Here is a 17,877-nt window from a genome sequence, read left to right as displayed (position 1 = left end):
ACTAATTACCTCAATTAAGTACGACTGTGAAAAGGACAACCAGACGAAGACCAGATTGCGCCGTCATCAGCTCTTCCTTGTCGCTCCTGGACGACCAGCTGGACGTGCCACCCGCGCAACTCTTGCTATTGTTCAAATTAACTTTGTGAATAGTATTGCTCATCTTTCTCTACCGTTAATCGCCGGGAGATTTCGATTTCAGTGACCATCGGTCTTTAAGTGCTGGAAGTATGGCGATGTATATTGGGAGACGGCGCAAAATTGAAATGAATTTCATTCCAGACAGAATAAAACGACATTACGGTGGGAGAAGAATCTACGTCTTTATCATGGTGACGCTATTCATTCTCGTTAGAAGCACTAGTGCTGAAGAATTGATCGTTTACCATCCACAGGAGACCAATAAACGCACATACATCGCGGGCTCACATATACTGGATTTAAAAAGTCGATTTAGTGATATAGACAGCGTATTTGTGCAGCTTGGTGGTGTAAAACAATGCTCAGAGGACGTGAATGCTCGAGTGGAGAGTGAATTATTAGTAGACGAGGTAATGGAGCCTTGTAGACGGACTACTGGTGATCTCGTAGTGAAGGAACTGTTGCAGCCCTCATCACAGTTAGCAGTGCCATCACAACGGCAAACGATGAAATTGTGCAAGGCAGAAGAATGTGTTGTTTGGCTGAATATGGTGGTTGAGTCATCATGGCTACCGATATGTAATTCTCGATTATCTCAAACAAGTTTTCGATCACTCGCAGAGACATTACTTCGAATTCGAGAAGAGTTTGTCGCATCAGGTGATTTTTACGAAGTTGTGGCGCCAAATGCAAGCATGTTTCGCGAATTTTACAGATTAAATCAGATTTCCAACTTACAAGGAGCCAAAGCAGATGTGAATTCGGCAGTTACGATTACAAGGCAGTTAGCATCACAAAATGACATTAGCTCAAGCGATACAGGAGAAAATTTACGACAGAGTACCGCAGTAGAGCCTCCAAGAGCCCCTACTGGCTCAAACATTCTTGACAGTAGTGCAGACGGACTTTTGGGCAGCGATTCCAATGCTAGTGACACCACTGGTTTTACGAATAGTGACGTTGGCCCACACGCGTCTTCGACTGCCACAACCACTGAATTGACGCTATCTTATGCCTACGTGGTTGGTGCCTGGATCCTATTTAACACAAGTTATTTTTTTCTTATGCGGAGAAAGTAAACAGCCTTAGAACTAGTTCATCGATGATTATAGTAAATTATAGATTGTCAAACGTGTCTGTCATAGTGTAATTAGAATAATTACGAGGTAACGTACATCAGCGCACAAAATTATTGATACTTGGTGACTTCACTTCGCCATAACAATTTTATTTCATAACATTCGGCGCTACTGCTCGTGCTGGCTCACAAGTCGTCGCAGTCGAGACTTTTGCAATGTGCACAGCTCGTTTAGTGTGAGTATGTTCTGGCACTGATAACCTTGCGTCAAGTGATCGTCTCCGATAGCCTTGGAGAGATGAAGCTGGCGAGGGTTTAGCTATAGTCAACGTGCGTCTTCGTGCATAAAGTGCATCCTGTTCATTCTCACCCTCTTCTTCATCAGAAAAATAAAGATTTCGACATATAACGCACTAAACGCAAATAATCAGTAAGCAATAACGTCAATATGCTACGTGCATCTCTTACCTGCACAAAAAGTGGTCGATTAACAAATGTGCATGAAGTACAAGCCCATGACTCCATTGGCACCAACAATCGACCAGAGTGTCGAGCATTAAAATCCATTGTTAAGCGGTATGACGATGCCGGAGATGAGCATATCGAAAATGAAGGAGCGCGTTCTGCGGCTACATCCCATGGTACACGTCCACCACCAGTTATAACATCAATAAAAGTACTCGATTGCGAAAGTGTCGCCACGTCCACTTGTAGCGCTGTTTGCAAAAATATTGCAGCAGAATCAAGAAGAAATTGAGGTCGAGAACTGTTGTGATCTCCATCAACTTTGATAAGATTTTTATCGCCTCCATAAGCTGCAAAAATTTGATCACTATGATGTGGAGCGATGAATGTATCGTGCTCTGCTGCAACAATCATAGCCGGTACAAATGACACAGGAGCATGATCAATTGGCGCCAGTCGCCTTAAATTAAAATGTGCACGCTTTTTAACAGAAGACCGAATGAACTTCAGCACAATCTTGACAAGAAATCCAGGTAAAGTCAGCCCTTCCTTTCGACCACGTTCCACCACCTCCTCTACAAGCTGTTCGAGACTAGCAAATGCACTGTCCACCACAATACCAGCAATAGACGGGTCTCGATCAGCATGTAGCAGTGCCGTTGCTGCCCCCATACTTCGTCCCCATAATGCCACAGCACCAACATTTTCTTTTGTTCGAAGATATGTTACAACATCTCTCAAGTCATCACGTTCGTAAAAACCAAGTGATATATATTCCCCATCAGATTTACCACATCCAGCAGTATCAAATGCTGCAACCGATATTCCAGCAGCTAAGCAAGTTCGTAAAACTCCAAGTGCTTCTAATCGACACGATGAATTGCCGTGTAAATAAATGACACAAGGTATTAACTCTGTTGAAGACGATAAAGCTGGTCGCCAATGTGAGCATACAAGCTTTTGCTTGCGATCATTTACCACAGTAAAATCTTTTCGAACAAACGATCGACCAAGAAATGTAAACTTTTCCGGTCCTAAATCTTTCAAATCATAGTCGGTACGTGGTGGCCGAATGATCAAATGGACGAGTTCTGTGTATCCATGTTTGAGTAAATACCAATAACTAAGTTGCGACGATGCTTCTTCCGTTGCTTCCTGTCCTCGTTCAATACCACCTCGCTCATGCTCCATTTGATCATCACTACTGGAGCTAGAACTAGCTCGTGGTCTTGTAACTGGCCGTCGGTCTGTGACAACGTCTTCTCTTTCAACTGGCATAGATGCAGAGCGTCTCACGTCGCGTTTTCCTTGTCCCGTAATATTGTCAAATTCTGTACTTGCCTGTGGTGGAAGTGAATGTCGCATGGAACGAGAATTATCTGGAGTAGAGGAAGAAGTGCCTCGTGACTCGGAATTGCCCATGCGTATCGTTGTAGACTGGAGTGAACAGCCTCAATAGGCGAGTTAATGGTATAAAATGGACAAATCAACAGCTCAGATAAATATTGTGAGACCAGTCGCGTCTGTACGAGCGCCAGAGACAGCGTTCAGTTCGCTGATTAAGTATGTAAGTTTTACTGGCTTAGAAATCTATATGAATTTAAACGAATCAAGTAAGGGATCGTCTCTACGGTGGACCTGGATATTGCTTATTTTAGGGTTCTGTGCTAAATATTAACTAGGTCTTTACGGCTCAACGACAAGTATCATCTTAATTTATATCTAGCACGTTGGAGTATTAATCATGTTGCAGGATCGCGATTTTGCCATCGCAACACCTCGAAGAAAATCGCAGAAAACATTGAATCGGCTGCTTGTTCAGCACAAGACTTAGGGTGTCAACAACACCATATCATGTTGAGGTTTCGTACACTAATAATACAAATTGCGACGTGAGATAAATCTTGATTTTTAACGAATCAACTGTCAGTTTGAGCTTTGTAATTACGTCCTAAGCTATTTACCATATAGATAACCGGTGGCTGCGGGTGGCTTGACAGCTGCGACTATTTACTAGGAACATAATTTCTGAAATCGGACTAGAACACAGGTGCGCGACGTGTCCGATGGCTTTAATAGCTTCAGATATAACTCAGGATGCACTGGATTAAAAGTAATGCTGACTTATATGCTCGTATTACGTAACCCGACCTTTAGACCTCAGTAACCATGGTGAACATGCCGAAGGAACGCCGTACATTTTGCAAGGACAAGAAGTGTCGAAAGCACACAGTGCACAAGATCACGCAATACAAGGCCGGTAAAGCATCAAAGTACGCTCAGGGAGCCCGTCGCTATAATCAGAAGCAAAAAGGATTTGGTGGTCAGACCAAGCCCGTGTTTCACAAAAAGGCAAAGACGACCAAGAAAATCACCCTTCGGATGGAATGCAAGGAATGCAAGGCGAAGAAGCAGCTACCTATGAAGCGCACCAAGCACTTCGAGCTGGGTGAGAAGAAAAAATCGGCTGGACACCAATACTAAGCAACGTCAGCTCTTTGCTTTGTAGTACGGGTGACTCTTTTAGCGGCGACTGGAGCAATGGTCGAGGGCAGATATGTCATTTGTTGTGCCGCATTGATGCAACAGGTTAATGGAGGAGTGCGTCGTTGGCCAGTCGTGATCGTTAGTGCTTCAAATTAAAGCCATGGTCGTATTTTTAGTTCGAAATTGGTTTTACCTTTTGCGTGTTTGTCCTCCTTTCAAAGACATTGGCTCCGAAGAATGAGCTTTGTTTTATTATCGATACAAAACGGTATACGTATGAAAGTTATGCCGGATTAGGTTTTGTCACTGTGAGGCTTTGAACAATGTAGACTACAGACAACCCAAGAAGAAGAGCACAATCAATCTATTCTGATGTCATGCAGCGGCGTACATCTCGTATGCCTATCACTTGTAGTCCTCGCGTAAATTATGAACGTAGCACGATCTTGGAATAAGTATCTTCATTTAGCCAAAGAAGTTTTGTACACGTACGACATCACCTTCCAAAATTTTATTTATCTAGTTTAGCAGTGCTTGCTATCAATGATAAGTGCTGGTACACCGCACAATTGGAGTTAACATTCTCGTACATAGCATGATAAGATCCATCTTATATATTTTTTTACAGGCATTTAAAACTCCTAACCCAGGTCAATGTACCGGCAATTTGGACTACACTGTATACAAAATACAGATATCGAGGGCACAGTATACGTTGTCACCTTGGCGTTATCATAGCTAAATTTTTCAAAAGGCCGGAAATATCGTACTATAAAATAGAGAACATTTGGGAGGTGAAACCTCGGCGCACACTCGGCAAGCCATTAGTACTTTGAAGAAGCACACACTCGGCAAGCCATTAGTACTTTGAAGAAGCACACACGCTTTAGAATTTGGTTGAATAATGTTTAGCGTATGATGAAACAATTAAAGCTTCTGACGCAATTGAAGTCTATCAAGGCGTGCAAACCTACGATTTAGCGTCGTATTTCTTGACAAACTTTTTATATGCTATTATTAGAGAAGTACCTTTTTACAAATCCCTTTTAAAAGGGAATGGCGTTGCATTATGAGTTCGGGGTTGGTTGTCCTGTGCACGTCGTCCTTGATGTCACAAAAGGAAAGCATGTACGTCAGCATCTTGCATGTAATACATATTGAAATAAAGCTGATCGCTCTTGAACCTTCTTTGACAACTCACAAGTTCCCCTTTACGCCCAATTGTACCGAAGACATCTCACCGAATTATTGGATACTGCAGATTTAAAAGTATCACGCCAGCAAAATAATCAGAAAGGATACTATGAGTTTTAGTGATATATTAACTTGTCCAAATTTAGCCGACATCCAAAGATCGAACGTTGATCAAGTGTTCATTCATGTTGAGATATACATGGAAGGTTTCTCGTTTTTTGCCAGAACTTTCACTATGACAACGCAGCTCAAACAAAGCTTTTAGTAAATGATACAAATTGAAATCCTCCGCATACTGCGTTGCTACTTTCAAATGTCATCCTTAAACTGGTATGTATCAGCATCATATCGAAAATTTGAGCAAATTTCTTCTTCTTGAAACAATAAGCATGAGGCATCCATTTGTGATTGTGATGCCGCCGTCTTCATTTTACCGTCCACCACATCACGTCACTGCGTCATCAAGGTAAAGAGTTTTAAAATGAGCGTATATACACGAAACAGTGGTAGCTTTCTTGCACCTGTGTTTCCTATCACTACACACCTCACGGGTATTTTCATACTTCAAAATGACTGTGGACGCAAATGCTAATTTGTCAGCAGTCGACTATGCAAGAAATGCGCCGAATCATGCCATCTCCAACGCAATATTGGTCAAATCTAATGATAAGTTGACGAAATGCTAAACACTTATAAGCAATTTTGCTGGTTCAAGGGATGGTTTGTTGCTCTGTCGGATGGAGCTCTGCGTCTGGATCTGTCGACCTTAATTCGTGTCCTACGATCGACATGAATGATAAGGCACAATTATTGATTCTGTTTTTGTGAAACAGATTGACGTCTTTAGTCCAAAATTTGTGATCAGCAGGATGAACTGACAAGCCTTCGCAGACAAAAGCTCGCTTGTTAATATAGGTGTACAGCGTCATTGTTAGACGCTTAAGCTATAGACTGAAACTCTGTGAAGACGTCTAGAACGTTTTAGTACGGGATTAGCAAACTTTCAGCGGACCACAATCAAAATTCTGAGCTCCTAAGAAAAGCTTAAACAAGTACTTGCATGTTCGATACCCAAATAGTTTCGGCTCGGTTAGTCGAAACAATCGAGAACACCAGCGAATAAATGATTGAATATATGGAAAAACCAATCTCTCACGTCGAGGCTCTGGCAGTTTTTTTTTAATTCGATGGTTTCATTTGATTAATTTCTCAATATTGCTTTTTGCTCTTGGATCTAAGTCGATAATTTCTGGTTTGAATTCCTTACTTGTAATAGCAAAGCCTTGCTTTTCGTGTCTTCACCATCTCGTTTTTATTCTAAGTTTTACTTTTGCAGCTAAATTTAAAAACGGCTAGAATAAATTGAGTTGCTCTCTCTTCATTTGCACTAAAAACATGTGATAACTTAAAGACTTCTTGCAGCCAAATGCTTATATTTTGCGCCGATTGCGTTTACACCAGAAGTATCAGCTCCCTAGTCGTGCGATTGTTAAGTACGAGGTGCCCACGTGATTGAGGCCACAAGAAAATGACAGCTTGTCGTTTGTCTTTAGCTGCTCGATAGTATTCACAGCAACTGAGCCTCCGTACCCTGAAGAACTTGCCTCTTGAATTATTTCATCATTCCTTTTCAGCTGAATTTCGGTTTCCGACGACCCATTGATAATGGCTCCGATCATGTAAACACCACTACGTAGGATCTTGATCTTACCATCACAGCCATTCGAAATTAAGTCAATCGATTGTGCAGAGTTCCAGTTTATCAATGAATTGTTTTGTTGAGTTGAGGTCGTCAATTTGACAAACGATAAATTATTCCCAGTTTTCAGCAGATTTTTAAGTTTTTCAATCTCGTCCTGCTGATCTCGCAGTTTGGACTCCAACATGTCAATTTGCTTTACTGCAACAGGATCAAGGTCAAACGTGTATTTTGCCTTCCACGTCGATCGAAGAACACGAATCGTAACCACCAATTCTAGACGAAGCGCTCCTTCCGCTAAAGTAACCAAATATCGATTCACATCACTATTCTCAGCAAATTTGCTGTCTAATATGTCACGAAAACACTGCAAAAACATTGTGAGCTGAGTCTATTAGACACAAGCAAAATGTATAGTTCACCATGACGTAGTCGGCCACACACGCTTCTGGAATTGCGTTCGTAGTCGACACGAAATCCGTTATGATCATCTCACCTTTAAACCTACAAGTGGCAAGAAATTTATTTGGTCTGAACTTCCAATACGAACGATATTTGCTACCATTGTTTTTTGGATGTTCGATCTTCTAATCGAATGCTCAGTTTGGAACTCTTTAGCTCAATGACATAGCGATATGATGTTGTCGGCGGTGGAGCGAAGACAGTGACGCCCTCTACCTCAATATCTTGCATGGTCGTTCCAAAGAGATTAAGAAACTAAGAAATGATTCAGGCGGTTGGTGGACGAGATGTGAGAGGATCTTTTCTGAGAATGTTCCAAGTGTCGCAAAATTTATGCTCTCTTAGTTTTCATACGTCATCTTTCGACGCAATTTCGCTTTGTTAGTTCTCTCTGCGAGATCATCTCGCTGATGTTATAACCAACAGACTCGCTCGATGCACAGCGTGTGATGATATCTCAGGTGCCACAATGTACTGTGTCTGTGCTATTTCATGGCAAACTTGGAACGAAAAAACCCGCATACAAATGCTAAGCTCCGAGTTCAAACATTTCTTCTATACAATATATTCCACTGTGCATCGGGGTTATCATGGATTAGACACTGAGAAAGCCACAAACTTACAAATGTTGGGTACGTACCGAGAGCCTCTTTTATCACTACGTGTCTACATAGCTCTGCTATTTCAAGAGAAATTTATATTGAATAAGTACTACTTAGACCAGAACAACAAATACCTTTCACAAGCCATTTATACTAACTTTCCTGCTTAGCAGACGACGACGGGAGATATTTCTTTTCGGGTTTCAAAATCCGATTGCGAATATTTGCAATTACATCAAGTGATGTGAATATTCGGACAAATAATTTGTATTGCATTCAATATGACTGTACTGAAGGTCTAAGAGTGGAGGACACAAGCTATCTACCCTCAGTGCTTCATCTGTCATACCCTCATACCCTCCACAATAACACGCGCGCCAAACTAGGACTCACAGCTCATATGTTTCTTAAGACTCTGCATTATAGTGACCGTTCCACTTACAACTATCTCACCTGGTATTTCATTTCACTCACTGCACAACAGCGTGCGTGCTCTTCGGAGATAACTTGCAGTCGAATCGGTCAGCTTATATTTGCACTCTACACGTTATCCGGGTAAAAATGTAAAAATAGTCTTCCAAAAGGCTCGGTCTTTGCCACCGACGTCCTTGAAGGATTTTTTCGTAAAGATACCTGGGCTCCCTCCGATATGAACGGTCTTTGTGATTTCCTGAGTCCGATCAGAACATCTCCGCCCTTACCAGTCGTGACACCACCAAGCTGTTCCCAAACGAAGAGGCGCTAACCTCCACGCCCTTTATCGCCGGCAGAAGGTGTTGCGCCTCCCCACCGGGGGACTCACGACGATTCCAAGCTGGTTGCCAACATTTTGGCCCTTTCCAAAACAAATTCACTGCAAGAGCAAGAGTTACACCAATTCCTGCCTGATCCAGCACGTCGTGATGATGTTTCAAACCGTCTGAAGTTGCCCGCCATGCTGGTGCAGTAACTTACAAGAATGTATGTGTGGCCATTTCCATCACACCAGGAATAAACCAAGAGGGATAAACTCGGTCCATGGACCCTTCCTTAAATCACTTGTAACTAAACCCTCACCAGGCGTGCCGCCTGGACTTTGACCAGCAGTGGTTCGGCGGGGAACGTATCCCTCATGAGTGATGTATCTTGGCTGCTAGAAGCTGATAAAAATACCGATGATCATCAGATTTGCTTCTTGTACTGGGTAAAGAATCACGCCACCTCTTTCGTCTCAAGGCTTTATAAGCCAGCCTCAGCAATCGGCATCCGTCTATATCCTTGTCTAATGCCAAACTTAGTAGAGCTCGTTGAACGACGCGGACGCCAAGGTGACAACCTACCCCATCAAACTCATGCTGTTTGCGATTCCGCTTGTGTCTAATAGACATCTACACAGGTTTCGACCACGACCCTATTCACTACAAAGTCAATAGTTGCAAATTTGCTGCGACGAGCGTATTTGCCTCATCGACAAAACAATTAAAAGACCGTGATTGTCTCAGATGTTAAGTGGTCACGACACCAGAGTAATATTGCCGAAGTGGAGTCTCAGATACTAGGGTTAGAGCACCTACAGCAGGAGATGTCGGCGCCGACTGCGTCCACGACGCTAACGTTGGCAACGGATGACTCCCCCAAACCCAAGACGCTAACAGTGAGTGTGAAGACCTTCGAGGGCAAGGCTGGAGAGAATCTTCTGCTCTGGGTGGACGAGGTCGAGCGCGAGAATGGGCACTGACGTGCGGCACTTCGGTCGAAGCGATGTTTACCTCATGGATGGAGCTGAAGCTGCAGCTTTCACGAGTGTTCTCACTGCCTAACTAGGCATATCGCGTGCGATCGCTTTTCCTTGCTGCACGACAGGGCAAGAAGGAAGAGGTGAAATTTGTCCAAGAGTTGCGTGCTCAGATTGCCGGTATGGCAGCTGATCCTCTTTCGAGCCGGTTACAGTGACCACGACTTGGCTGGAATGCACACTCTAGCAGCTCGTCGAGCGGAGCTGAGCCGATGGATCTCAGCCATGCTGAGAACGAGGAAGCAGAGCTCCGAGCTGCCGAGCTGCTGAGCTGCTGAGCTGCCGAGTTATTCAAAACCCGACGGTATTCTACTTTAGGAGACACCTGTCACCTTTGGATTTATCTCCCCTGCGCAAGGTGCGTCAAGGTTCATTGAACCGACGTCCCGCTTCTTACCAGTCTTTTGTTTGTCGCGGGGAAACGACAGCACCCATTAGGTGCGAGGCGGCCTACCAAATGAGAATTGAGTTCTGTCGAGCCTCAAGAAGGTAGTAGTCAGCAGGGCCCAGCTCCGAAGAGCTTCGTGCACTTGAATAAGGAACGTGTATGCAAGCCGGGCTTGCTGGTCGTGGAAGCGATCGTGAAGGACTTTGAGAAGCCATGGGAGATCCTGATCAACTCCGAAGCACCGAGCAATTATGCTCGACGCTCCATAATGAAATCTGAGGCGCTGAAGGCGCGGTTGAATGACATCGTCACTTCGACGGGGACATGTGTCTCGGTTCCGAAGGTCCTAGTGGGTCTCTATGTCAAGTTTTTTTACTTTGATAGCGTAGAACGCTGATTAGTTTTAGACTTAAATCCAAGGTATGACCTCATCCTTGGTATGGCATGGTTGAAAACCAGGAGCCATTGATCAACTGGAGGTCGAAGACCTTGGGCGCTACGCACACGTCTTCTGGTGGAGTTTTGATTGTTTTGATATGTCATGAACCCACCTCTGCTAGGAGACAAAATGCTATTAGCGTGGGCACTGGATCGGGACGGTCAACGTGTTTGAGATCAGAGTATCCGGGTTGGTGAACACTGAAGGTGTATCGGACAGGAGTCCCGAGCATGACTCGCGGGCTGAAAATTGAGTTGCACGTAATTCAGTGAGCGCTGCTTAAATATCGGAGCTTTCGCTGCAAGCCTTGCGTGGCATGGTCGGTCAAGTACGGAGACAACGAAGGCGAGACCCCAGTGATGCACGTGGAGTGGCACGTAATCCACTGAGCACTGCTCACGTTTACAGCAGTCGCTGCATGCTAAGAGGTATGAGACATCTTGGGCAAGGCCCTTCAGATGCGCGTGGAGTGGTACGTTATCTACTGAACGAAGACTGCGGAGCTATCAGCTCTCCGTCGGCTGTTGTTAATAAATCAGGGTTCCGGTGGAGCAGGAAGTGGGGCTAACAATGGTCTACGCTGAGTGCGTATTCCCACTTGTCTCGCCGAGATGTACAATCTCCGTAGAGAGGCAACAGCGACGCCATGTGCTAGCTGCTATAAAGACATGCCCAAATGGCTTGGCCTCGCCAACCACTTGCACAAGTAAAGCGATAATTATGAGGAATTGGCACGGCCATTGTCAAATCTCCTTAAGAAAGATGCGGAATGATGTTGAAACACCGAGCATCGGGAGGCTTTAGATGGGGTCAAAGACAGCCATCTTCATACACCAATACTGGCCTTGCCAGATCTTGATCGTCCTTTCGATGTTGTCAGTGACGCTTCGGGCTTTGCCACCGCCTGTGCACTACTGATTGCAGACGTATCAGTTAGATAAATCCATAACCCTTTTTTAGGACTGTACGTATAAAACCAGGATTCGCAAAAGATTCGGAGAGTGCACAAACCAGTTTGAGCGCTGGCCGAAGAGGCACGTCCTCTTTTACGTTTTGGTTCGACAGACCAGATTTAGCGAAACAGACGTCCATCTAGATCACACTTATGGTTTGGCTTAACAAAGCCTTGAAAATTGTAAAGCCTTGAACTTTGTAAATCCAGACCATAAATGTGATCTTAACAGACGTCTAATTCGCTAATTCTGCTTCGGTGTCAACGTTGAGGTAGGGGGTCGCCTCCGTCTTCAATTCTTCTGTTCATCTTCATAAGCTTCTGGCGCAGTTATCGAAGACTCAAGCTCTCAACAATGCTGAGCCTCACTAATTAAAGAAAAGCGCGTCGAGGTGCGCTGCTCGGCCCTGCTAAGAAGGAGAGGTACCAAATGTGTCACGTAGTAAGTATCAACGGCGCTGGGGCAGTCCTGCCGTCTCAAACTTCCCTGACTTCTTGGCGCCAGAATCACTTTTCACGTTGCCAAATTTTAGTTCCACACACCAGCCTACTATCCGCTTCACATGGATATGCGTTTCATTGCCAGTTGATCAGAGCCTAAGGAAGACGACTGCAACGTTACTTGGTCTCGTGAGCTTGAATCAATATGGTGGCTGCTGAGTCCAATAGTCTCGTCATGGGGATGATACTGGCTGAAGCCATCTTTCAGGCACGCCGCTAGGCCGCACGATTAAGGTGATTAGAGGGACGCAACTCAAGTCAGTTCGATGGGATAGAACATCTTCAGAAGGTGGTGACGATGCTTCGTTCTCAAAAGAGCACTTCGTACTGGAACAGCTCGTGGAAGCAGGATTGTAATGTTGCTGGTAAAGCTTAAGTTATTCACGGATGCGCTTGCAATCGGTTTAGTGTATGTGAGTGAAGATAAACCTCTGTCTGGCTACGAGGGCATAGGGCCCAATGCAGCTGGTGCGCAACTTTGTTTGACAGGCTGCAAAACCATCGTCTGTGGATAAATTATTGTTTTATAAAAAAGCCCCACTAATACATTTAATTTTTGTCAGCTTCCGGCTCTGAACGTTCTTTTCCCAAAATCTATCTTCCAGCGAAAGCGTCGTGCGCTCGGCAACCTAACAGAAATAAATTTCTCGATTTTGATGCAAAGTGTGACCGGGCTGATACAAGCAATTAAATTCGGTTAATACCCCCTCCTATGACCGAACCCACATTGTGGCGGGGTCTTAAAAAGTCGGGGTTATACCAGACCATGTATAAACAAGAGTGACACCTATTGAGGCGTCGATTACATTACGCAGACCCAATGAGCGGGTAATCTGTTTTGGCACCGCTGTCTCGTTGCGCATGAGCTCTCGATTGTATGCACTAACGCTTCTCGTCCGACCATATGTTTGGAAATCGTCAGTGGTAAACATAACCAATCTGGCGTTCAGTACCCTAAAAATTGTCTTATATTTGCTGCAAACCTCGGATCTCGATTCTAAACAATCGACAACAGCAAGCTAGGTTGGCAAATTTTTTTGTAAGTCACCCTAATAGCTGCGGGATGGGCAATTTTGCTCAGTTGGTCTACAACAATTACAATGCCGATATTACTTATCGCAGCTTTCAATCGATCAGAACAGAACCTGCTGATGATTGACCTCAATCTGTCAAGCCCGACCGACCGGTCAAAAGTGATGCCCCATGCAATAAAGTTCTAACACGTTTACATGTGCTTCCCACTTATACATATTGAGCCCCAGAACATAGCTTACCAAGTGGTATGTCTTTGCTATTTCAAGGTGGCCCTCCAAAGTGGTCGTTTAGTATTGTGGGATTGGAGCCCTCATCATTATGCACCGCTACACGCGGAGTGTCATGTGGGCCAGGGCTATAATATATCAAACGTTAGCCGTTTAGGCACGAAACTGCTTTCCATCGGTCAAGCGACACATGAGCTCAAATTCGTTTGGTAATGCAGCATAAGTTGCGTCCAGCATGTACGATGTTCGGATCGCCTCATCAACTTGCAACGTTACCGCTATGACATGCGACATTTCATGGTCGGTGCAACGCGATAACGATAAGAGTATAGCTATTTTTCTCTCTATGAAAAGTCTGATGTCGTTATCGCTTCGTTCAACGACGCGTAATCCAATAGATCACAATGACTTAAAACCAGCAGACACACTGACAAGCTGACGAAGTCTTTCTTCATTGCAAGCAGCTCCCTGGTCATGAACAATGTTATCTCGATTTGACTCGTTAAGCCGGCGGAGACTCAAGCACAAATGCACGTTCATGCCCGCTTAGAGTAAAGCAAAACCTATTGCATCGGATAAAGCGTCACAGAGTACGTGGAATACTCGATCTTCATTTAATTTTTCAAAATTGGCGGCATATTAGGCTTCCATCTACAGCCTTGAGGCCGTTTCTTCTCTCGCACTTCACAACTTCGTTTTAAGTGGTTGGTTAATCTCCCTACATGTCGGCATCAATTGCACTATGGCTATGCAAGTACGCTTTCGTGAATGTATTTTTTGTACTTCGGCACTAGTCGAAGTACAAGGTCATATTTTGTTCTTCCCGCTAGGTGCTTCCAAATAAAGCAACTTAGACAGAAAATTTTGTTGGTGCCAAATACAACCTCGCTGAATTTGCGGCTAGGTAAATCAAGCGCAAACACTCGAGCACTACTTATATATGTTCAATTTGGTTCCCATTATTCAATTTCTTGTTTTATGCACGTTTTAGACGAATCTTTCGTAGCAAACGGGCTGTGTATAGTTACGATGCGGTCTGAAGAACTGTGTCGCCAGACGAATGCACGTCGCTGATGCACTAGACAGTCAATGTCATGACTAGCCACTCACAGAGTATCCCGGTTGAAGTACTCAATGCTGTGCGAGGAATATCGCTATCTGTCATCGGCAGATAACAACAGCTTTCAGCCAAGTTGATGCCATTGAACAAAGTAACGCCAACCGTGCTATTTGTCTATTTAACGTCACTTGATTAAAACGGTAGTTTGCGACACCCGACCCCTTCCACTCTCAAATTGCCTTAGCGGGGTTACAACAACTTCATGTTTGGGATACTATAAGCTTGACGCACAACCATAATCCAAGATCGTTTAACAATCCACGCGAGAAAGATTTAGTGCAAATGCTACGTTGATGATTTAGGATGAAGATGCGATGGCACATCAACATGCATTTAAGGATGTTGGTTGTTCACCGTGATACATCATGATCAAAACGGTTCGGCTTGTTGAAAGAAGGAGGTTTGATGTCTAGTGATTTAAGGCAGTTCAAAATAGCAAAAGCTATCAGCACCGGCCTGAAATCATAATACTTGTGCACAATCATTCGACAGATCAATTCAAGGATAAAATGTGTGTGTGTGCAGCGAAGCTGCCGTAGCTAAGCGCTTGAGGAAGCGTACTTTAGGTAACCGACCTTTCGTTCTTTACAAGAACCAAGTATTACTTAGCGGATCGCAATCCGCTTACTCCAAGAGTACTTATTGCCTTCCCAAGGCTGATTGACTCTTCAATTTACATTCAACACTGATTTTTTTCCTTTTTCTAGTTTTTGAAATTTAGATTATCTTAAATATTCTAAATATCTATAGATAAGTCCAAATACATGCATAACTACAGACAACCTAGCCCCGTACCGTATTCTTGTTTGGGTGAGATTACACTATGCACATCTCGTGTGACACACAAACCCCTGTTATCAGGGTTCGTGTAACCCTGTTACAGTGTGCAATTCACCGAAATGAATCAACTACAGAAGCCGTCCGCTTCTTATTCCAGGCTCTGACTGAAATTGAAGAAAGACGGCACGAAGTGAATCTAATGTTCATGAAAGATCTCATAAAATTTTCAAATGACATTCCAAATGTGGCTTACGACGAAGACGAATATAACATGGTGTTCAACTCGATTGTATGGCATCGTCAGAATGATTTGCGGGAATATCAACAACCAAAAGTCGGACAATGAATATTCCACTTGCCGTACTGTACTCACCACAAATGCTGAAAAGCATCGAATCCGTCATGCTGGGTCGAATAGATTGAACCAGCAAACCTATGAGTTTTTATTACGCGCTCAAAAAAGTTTCTCTCAAAGCGATTGCTATATACTATCCATCTTAACAAATTCTGCCTCGTTGGCTGACGCCAGGAAACGGGTCCCAAGTGACAATGCGGATTTAAAGCTCAAACTCCGAATTGTGTAATCGATTTCTTCTCTGGGTCGCCAAGTCATTCCCGCAACGAACAGAATTAGTGAGGGCTAATACCAGCACATGCTGATTCCAATGATCGTGTCCATTAGTGAGAACGATTTGCGTCAGTTTCTCTTTCACCTTCACCAAAAGCAGTTTGCAATAAAACTTATGCAATCACCATCAACAAGGCAAAGGACAATTTAGGCAAAATTTGGGTCTTACCTGTTGGAGGTCTATAAAATGACCAAGTTTAACCTTATTTTGCGCTCAATTGATCGAATAAAATCACATACGAGAATAACTCATTTTTGATATTATGACAACTCTTATGAAGGGTATAATTAACAAGTATAATTGGCACTCACTAAATATGCAAAATGGTGACAGCGACTTAATGCAATGACGACGATGATGTAAACATTCGATTTTGGATTTGCTATTTGCACGCATACAGAATAAAAATGAAAGCGTCGCAATTAAACTTTGTCTTCATCGTATGACACACATTATGACACAACGGGGTGCAAGCCAGACGTGTTCTATAAGACTTTTCACTCAGGAATAAAGTACTTTTAGATTAAATGGAGCGAGCCGAAGAAGCAAGTGATACATACAAACGCAGTGGAAAAAGATGAGCTTTCATGGAAACATGTTGTAGCATATGTGTCGAAATTTGTGTATTGATATGCTAACAAAATTGTTGCGTTGATTTGCTTAATTGCTTTCCTTCAGTGCAAATTTTAGTCGTGCATCATCAAAATTAAAATATTACCGTCCAATCTGACGACAATGACTCTTCAAGGCTTGAATATTAAGCTTATTGATCTTACAAGTATGAATTTGTTTTTTGTGTTTGCCGAATATTCACTACTGAAGAAATGACCCTTATTCGAAATTTGCTGAAATCTTGAATAGAAATCAATCTTAATCTTTACATAAAGGTTATTTATGCTCTCATAGCAGCTCTCTATCTCTGCGCTGTTAGCGAAGTTAGAAGACTTTTTGTCAAGAAGTTAATACGCAAACTCATTAAAAGTAGAATGGTGGATTTTCCTTCCATTGCATTGATAATGCGTATGATCGCACACTTTGACGCCACCAAACCTACACATTTAGCGTTGACTACCATAGATCAGTTCTCAAGTCGAAGGATTGTTAAGTAAGAAGTATCCGCGAGGTTCGCCAAGCAAGTAATTGTCAGCTTGTCGTTTTCCTCCAATTGCTCGATAGTATTCACAACAGTTGAGCCGCCGTGCCCTCCATAATAACCGGCAGTCACTACCTGAATTGGATTGTCATTCTTCATCAGCTGAACTTTTTGATTGACATTCGACACTGCATTGACAATAGCTCCAATTATGTAAACACCCTTACGTCGGATCTTGATCACTCCATCCACGCCGTTTGATTCAAATTCCGTCGAATGTGCACGATTCCAGCATAAAATAGAGTTGCCCTGCTTGGTTGAGGTTGTGAGCTTTATATACGATGGGTTTTCCCCACTTTTAAGCTGTTTTTTAAGCTTTTCGATTTCGTCCTGCTGATCACGCAGTTTGGATTCTAACACGTCAATCTGATTTACTGACACAGGATCTAGGTCAAACGTGTATTTCGCCTTCCACGTCGAATGGAAGACACAAATTGTTGCAGACAATTCCAGCCGTAGAGCTCCTTCATCTAAAGCGACCAGACTTCGATTTGCATCATTGGTCTTAGCGAAATCGCTGTCCAATGCTTCTTGGAAACACTATGTAACATCAAGAGCTGAATGTCTATCCTTTCTATCAGACAAAGGTAACAAAATGCACCTTAACATAGTCTGCCACATGTGCTGTTGGAATCGCGTTTGCAGTCGACACATAATCAGTTATGACCATTCCACCCTTAAACCTACAAAAAGCGAGAAATCTCATTTAATACAAGCTGAACTACAAACAATATTTGAGTCCCACCATTGT

The 17,877-nt window shown here is 43.4% G+C and overlaps 8 protein-coding genes across 8 annotated transcripts; 4 read left to right on the top strand and 4 right to left on the bottom strand.

The window, feature by feature from the left end:
- Positions 1–329: 329 nt before the first annotated feature.
- Positions 330–1,220, top strand: PHALS_13169 (uncharacterized protein; the record flags this gene model as incomplete). Its single annotated transcript, XM_024728871.1, has 1 exon — positions 330–1,220. One exon carries the CDS (start codon positions 330–332, stop codon positions 1,218–1,220), a length of 891 nt encoding a protein of 296 aa, XP_024579305.1.
- A 27-nt stretch (positions 1,221–1,247) lies between these two features.
- On the bottom strand, positions 1,248–3,106 carry PHALS_13168 (serine protease family; the record flags this gene model as incomplete). Its single annotated transcript, XM_024728870.1, has 3 exons — positions 1,248–1,277; positions 1,381–1,632; positions 1,688–3,106. The coding sequence occupies 3 exons, from the start codon at positions 3,104–3,106 to the stop codon at positions 1,248–1,250; spliced, it is 1,701 nt and encodes a 566-aa protein (XP_024579304.1).
- A 55-nt stretch (positions 3,107–3,161) lies between these two features.
- On the top strand, positions 3,162–4,168 carry PHALS_13167 (60s ribosomal protein l44; the record flags this gene model as incomplete). The annotated part of the gene is made up of 5 exons (XM_024728868.1): positions 3,162–3,247; positions 3,507–3,576; positions 3,656–3,672; positions 3,728–3,734; positions 3,842–4,168. The coding sequence occupies 5 exons, from the start codon at positions 3,162–3,164 to the stop codon at positions 4,166–4,168; spliced, it is 507 nt and encodes a 168-aa protein (XP_024579303.1).
- Positions 4,169–5,156: 988 nt separating this feature from the next.
- Positions 5,157–6,814, bottom strand: PHALS_14670 (uncharacterized protein). Its single transcript, XM_036407554.1, has one exon. It carries the CDS (start codon positions 6,292–6,294, stop codon positions 6,076–6,078), a length of 219 nt encoding a protein of 72 aa, XP_036263248.1. The 5' UTR covers positions 6,295–6,814; the 3' UTR covers positions 5,157–6,075.
- Positions 6,815–6,831: 17 nt separating this feature from the next.
- On the bottom strand, positions 6,832–7,757 carry PHALS_13166 (uncharacterized protein; the record flags this gene model as incomplete). Its single annotated transcript, XM_024728866.1, has 3 exons — positions 6,832–7,431; positions 7,487–7,568; positions 7,627–7,757. 3 exons carry the CDS (start codon positions 7,755–7,757, stop codon positions 6,832–6,834), a joined length of 813 nt encoding a protein of 270 aa, XP_024579301.1.
- Positions 7,758–12,327: 4,570 nt separating this feature from the next.
- Positions 12,328–12,539, top strand: PHALS_13165 (uncharacterized protein; the record flags this gene model as incomplete). Its single annotated transcript, XM_024728865.1, has 2 exons — positions 12,328–12,349; positions 12,391–12,539. 2 exons carry the CDS (start codon positions 12,328–12,330, stop codon positions 12,537–12,539), a joined length of 171 nt encoding a protein of 56 aa, XP_024579300.1.
- Positions 12,540–15,508: 2,969 nt separating this feature from the next.
- PHALS_14668 (uncharacterized protein) lies at positions 15,509–16,056 on the top strand. The gene has a single exon (XM_024728864.2). The coding sequence runs from the start codon at positions 15,575–15,577 to the stop codon at positions 15,926–15,928; it is 354 nt and encodes a 117-aa protein (XP_024579299.1). The 5' UTR covers positions 15,509–15,574; the 3' UTR covers positions 15,929–16,056.
- Positions 16,057–17,051: 995 nt separating this feature from the next.
- Positions 17,052–17,796, bottom strand: PHALS_13164 (Tumour necrosis factor-like domain; the record flags this gene model as incomplete). The annotated part of the gene is made up of 2 exons (XM_024728863.1): positions 17,052–17,666; positions 17,728–17,796. 2 exons carry the CDS (start codon positions 17,794–17,796, stop codon positions 17,052–17,054), a joined length of 684 nt encoding a protein of 227 aa, XP_024579298.1.
- Between the last annotated feature and the right edge of the window lie 81 nt (positions 17,797–17,877).

This window comes from Plasmopara halstedii (assembly GCF_900000015.1).
Source record: "Plasmopara halstedii genome assembly, contig: Scaffold_650, whole genome shotgun sequence".
Lineage (NCBI taxonomy): Eukaryota > Oomycota > Peronosporomycetes > Peronosporales > Peronosporaceae > Plasmopara > Plasmopara halstedii.
Note: the sequence above shows the minus strand (reverse complement) of the source record. Positions and strands in the feature narration are given on the sequence as shown.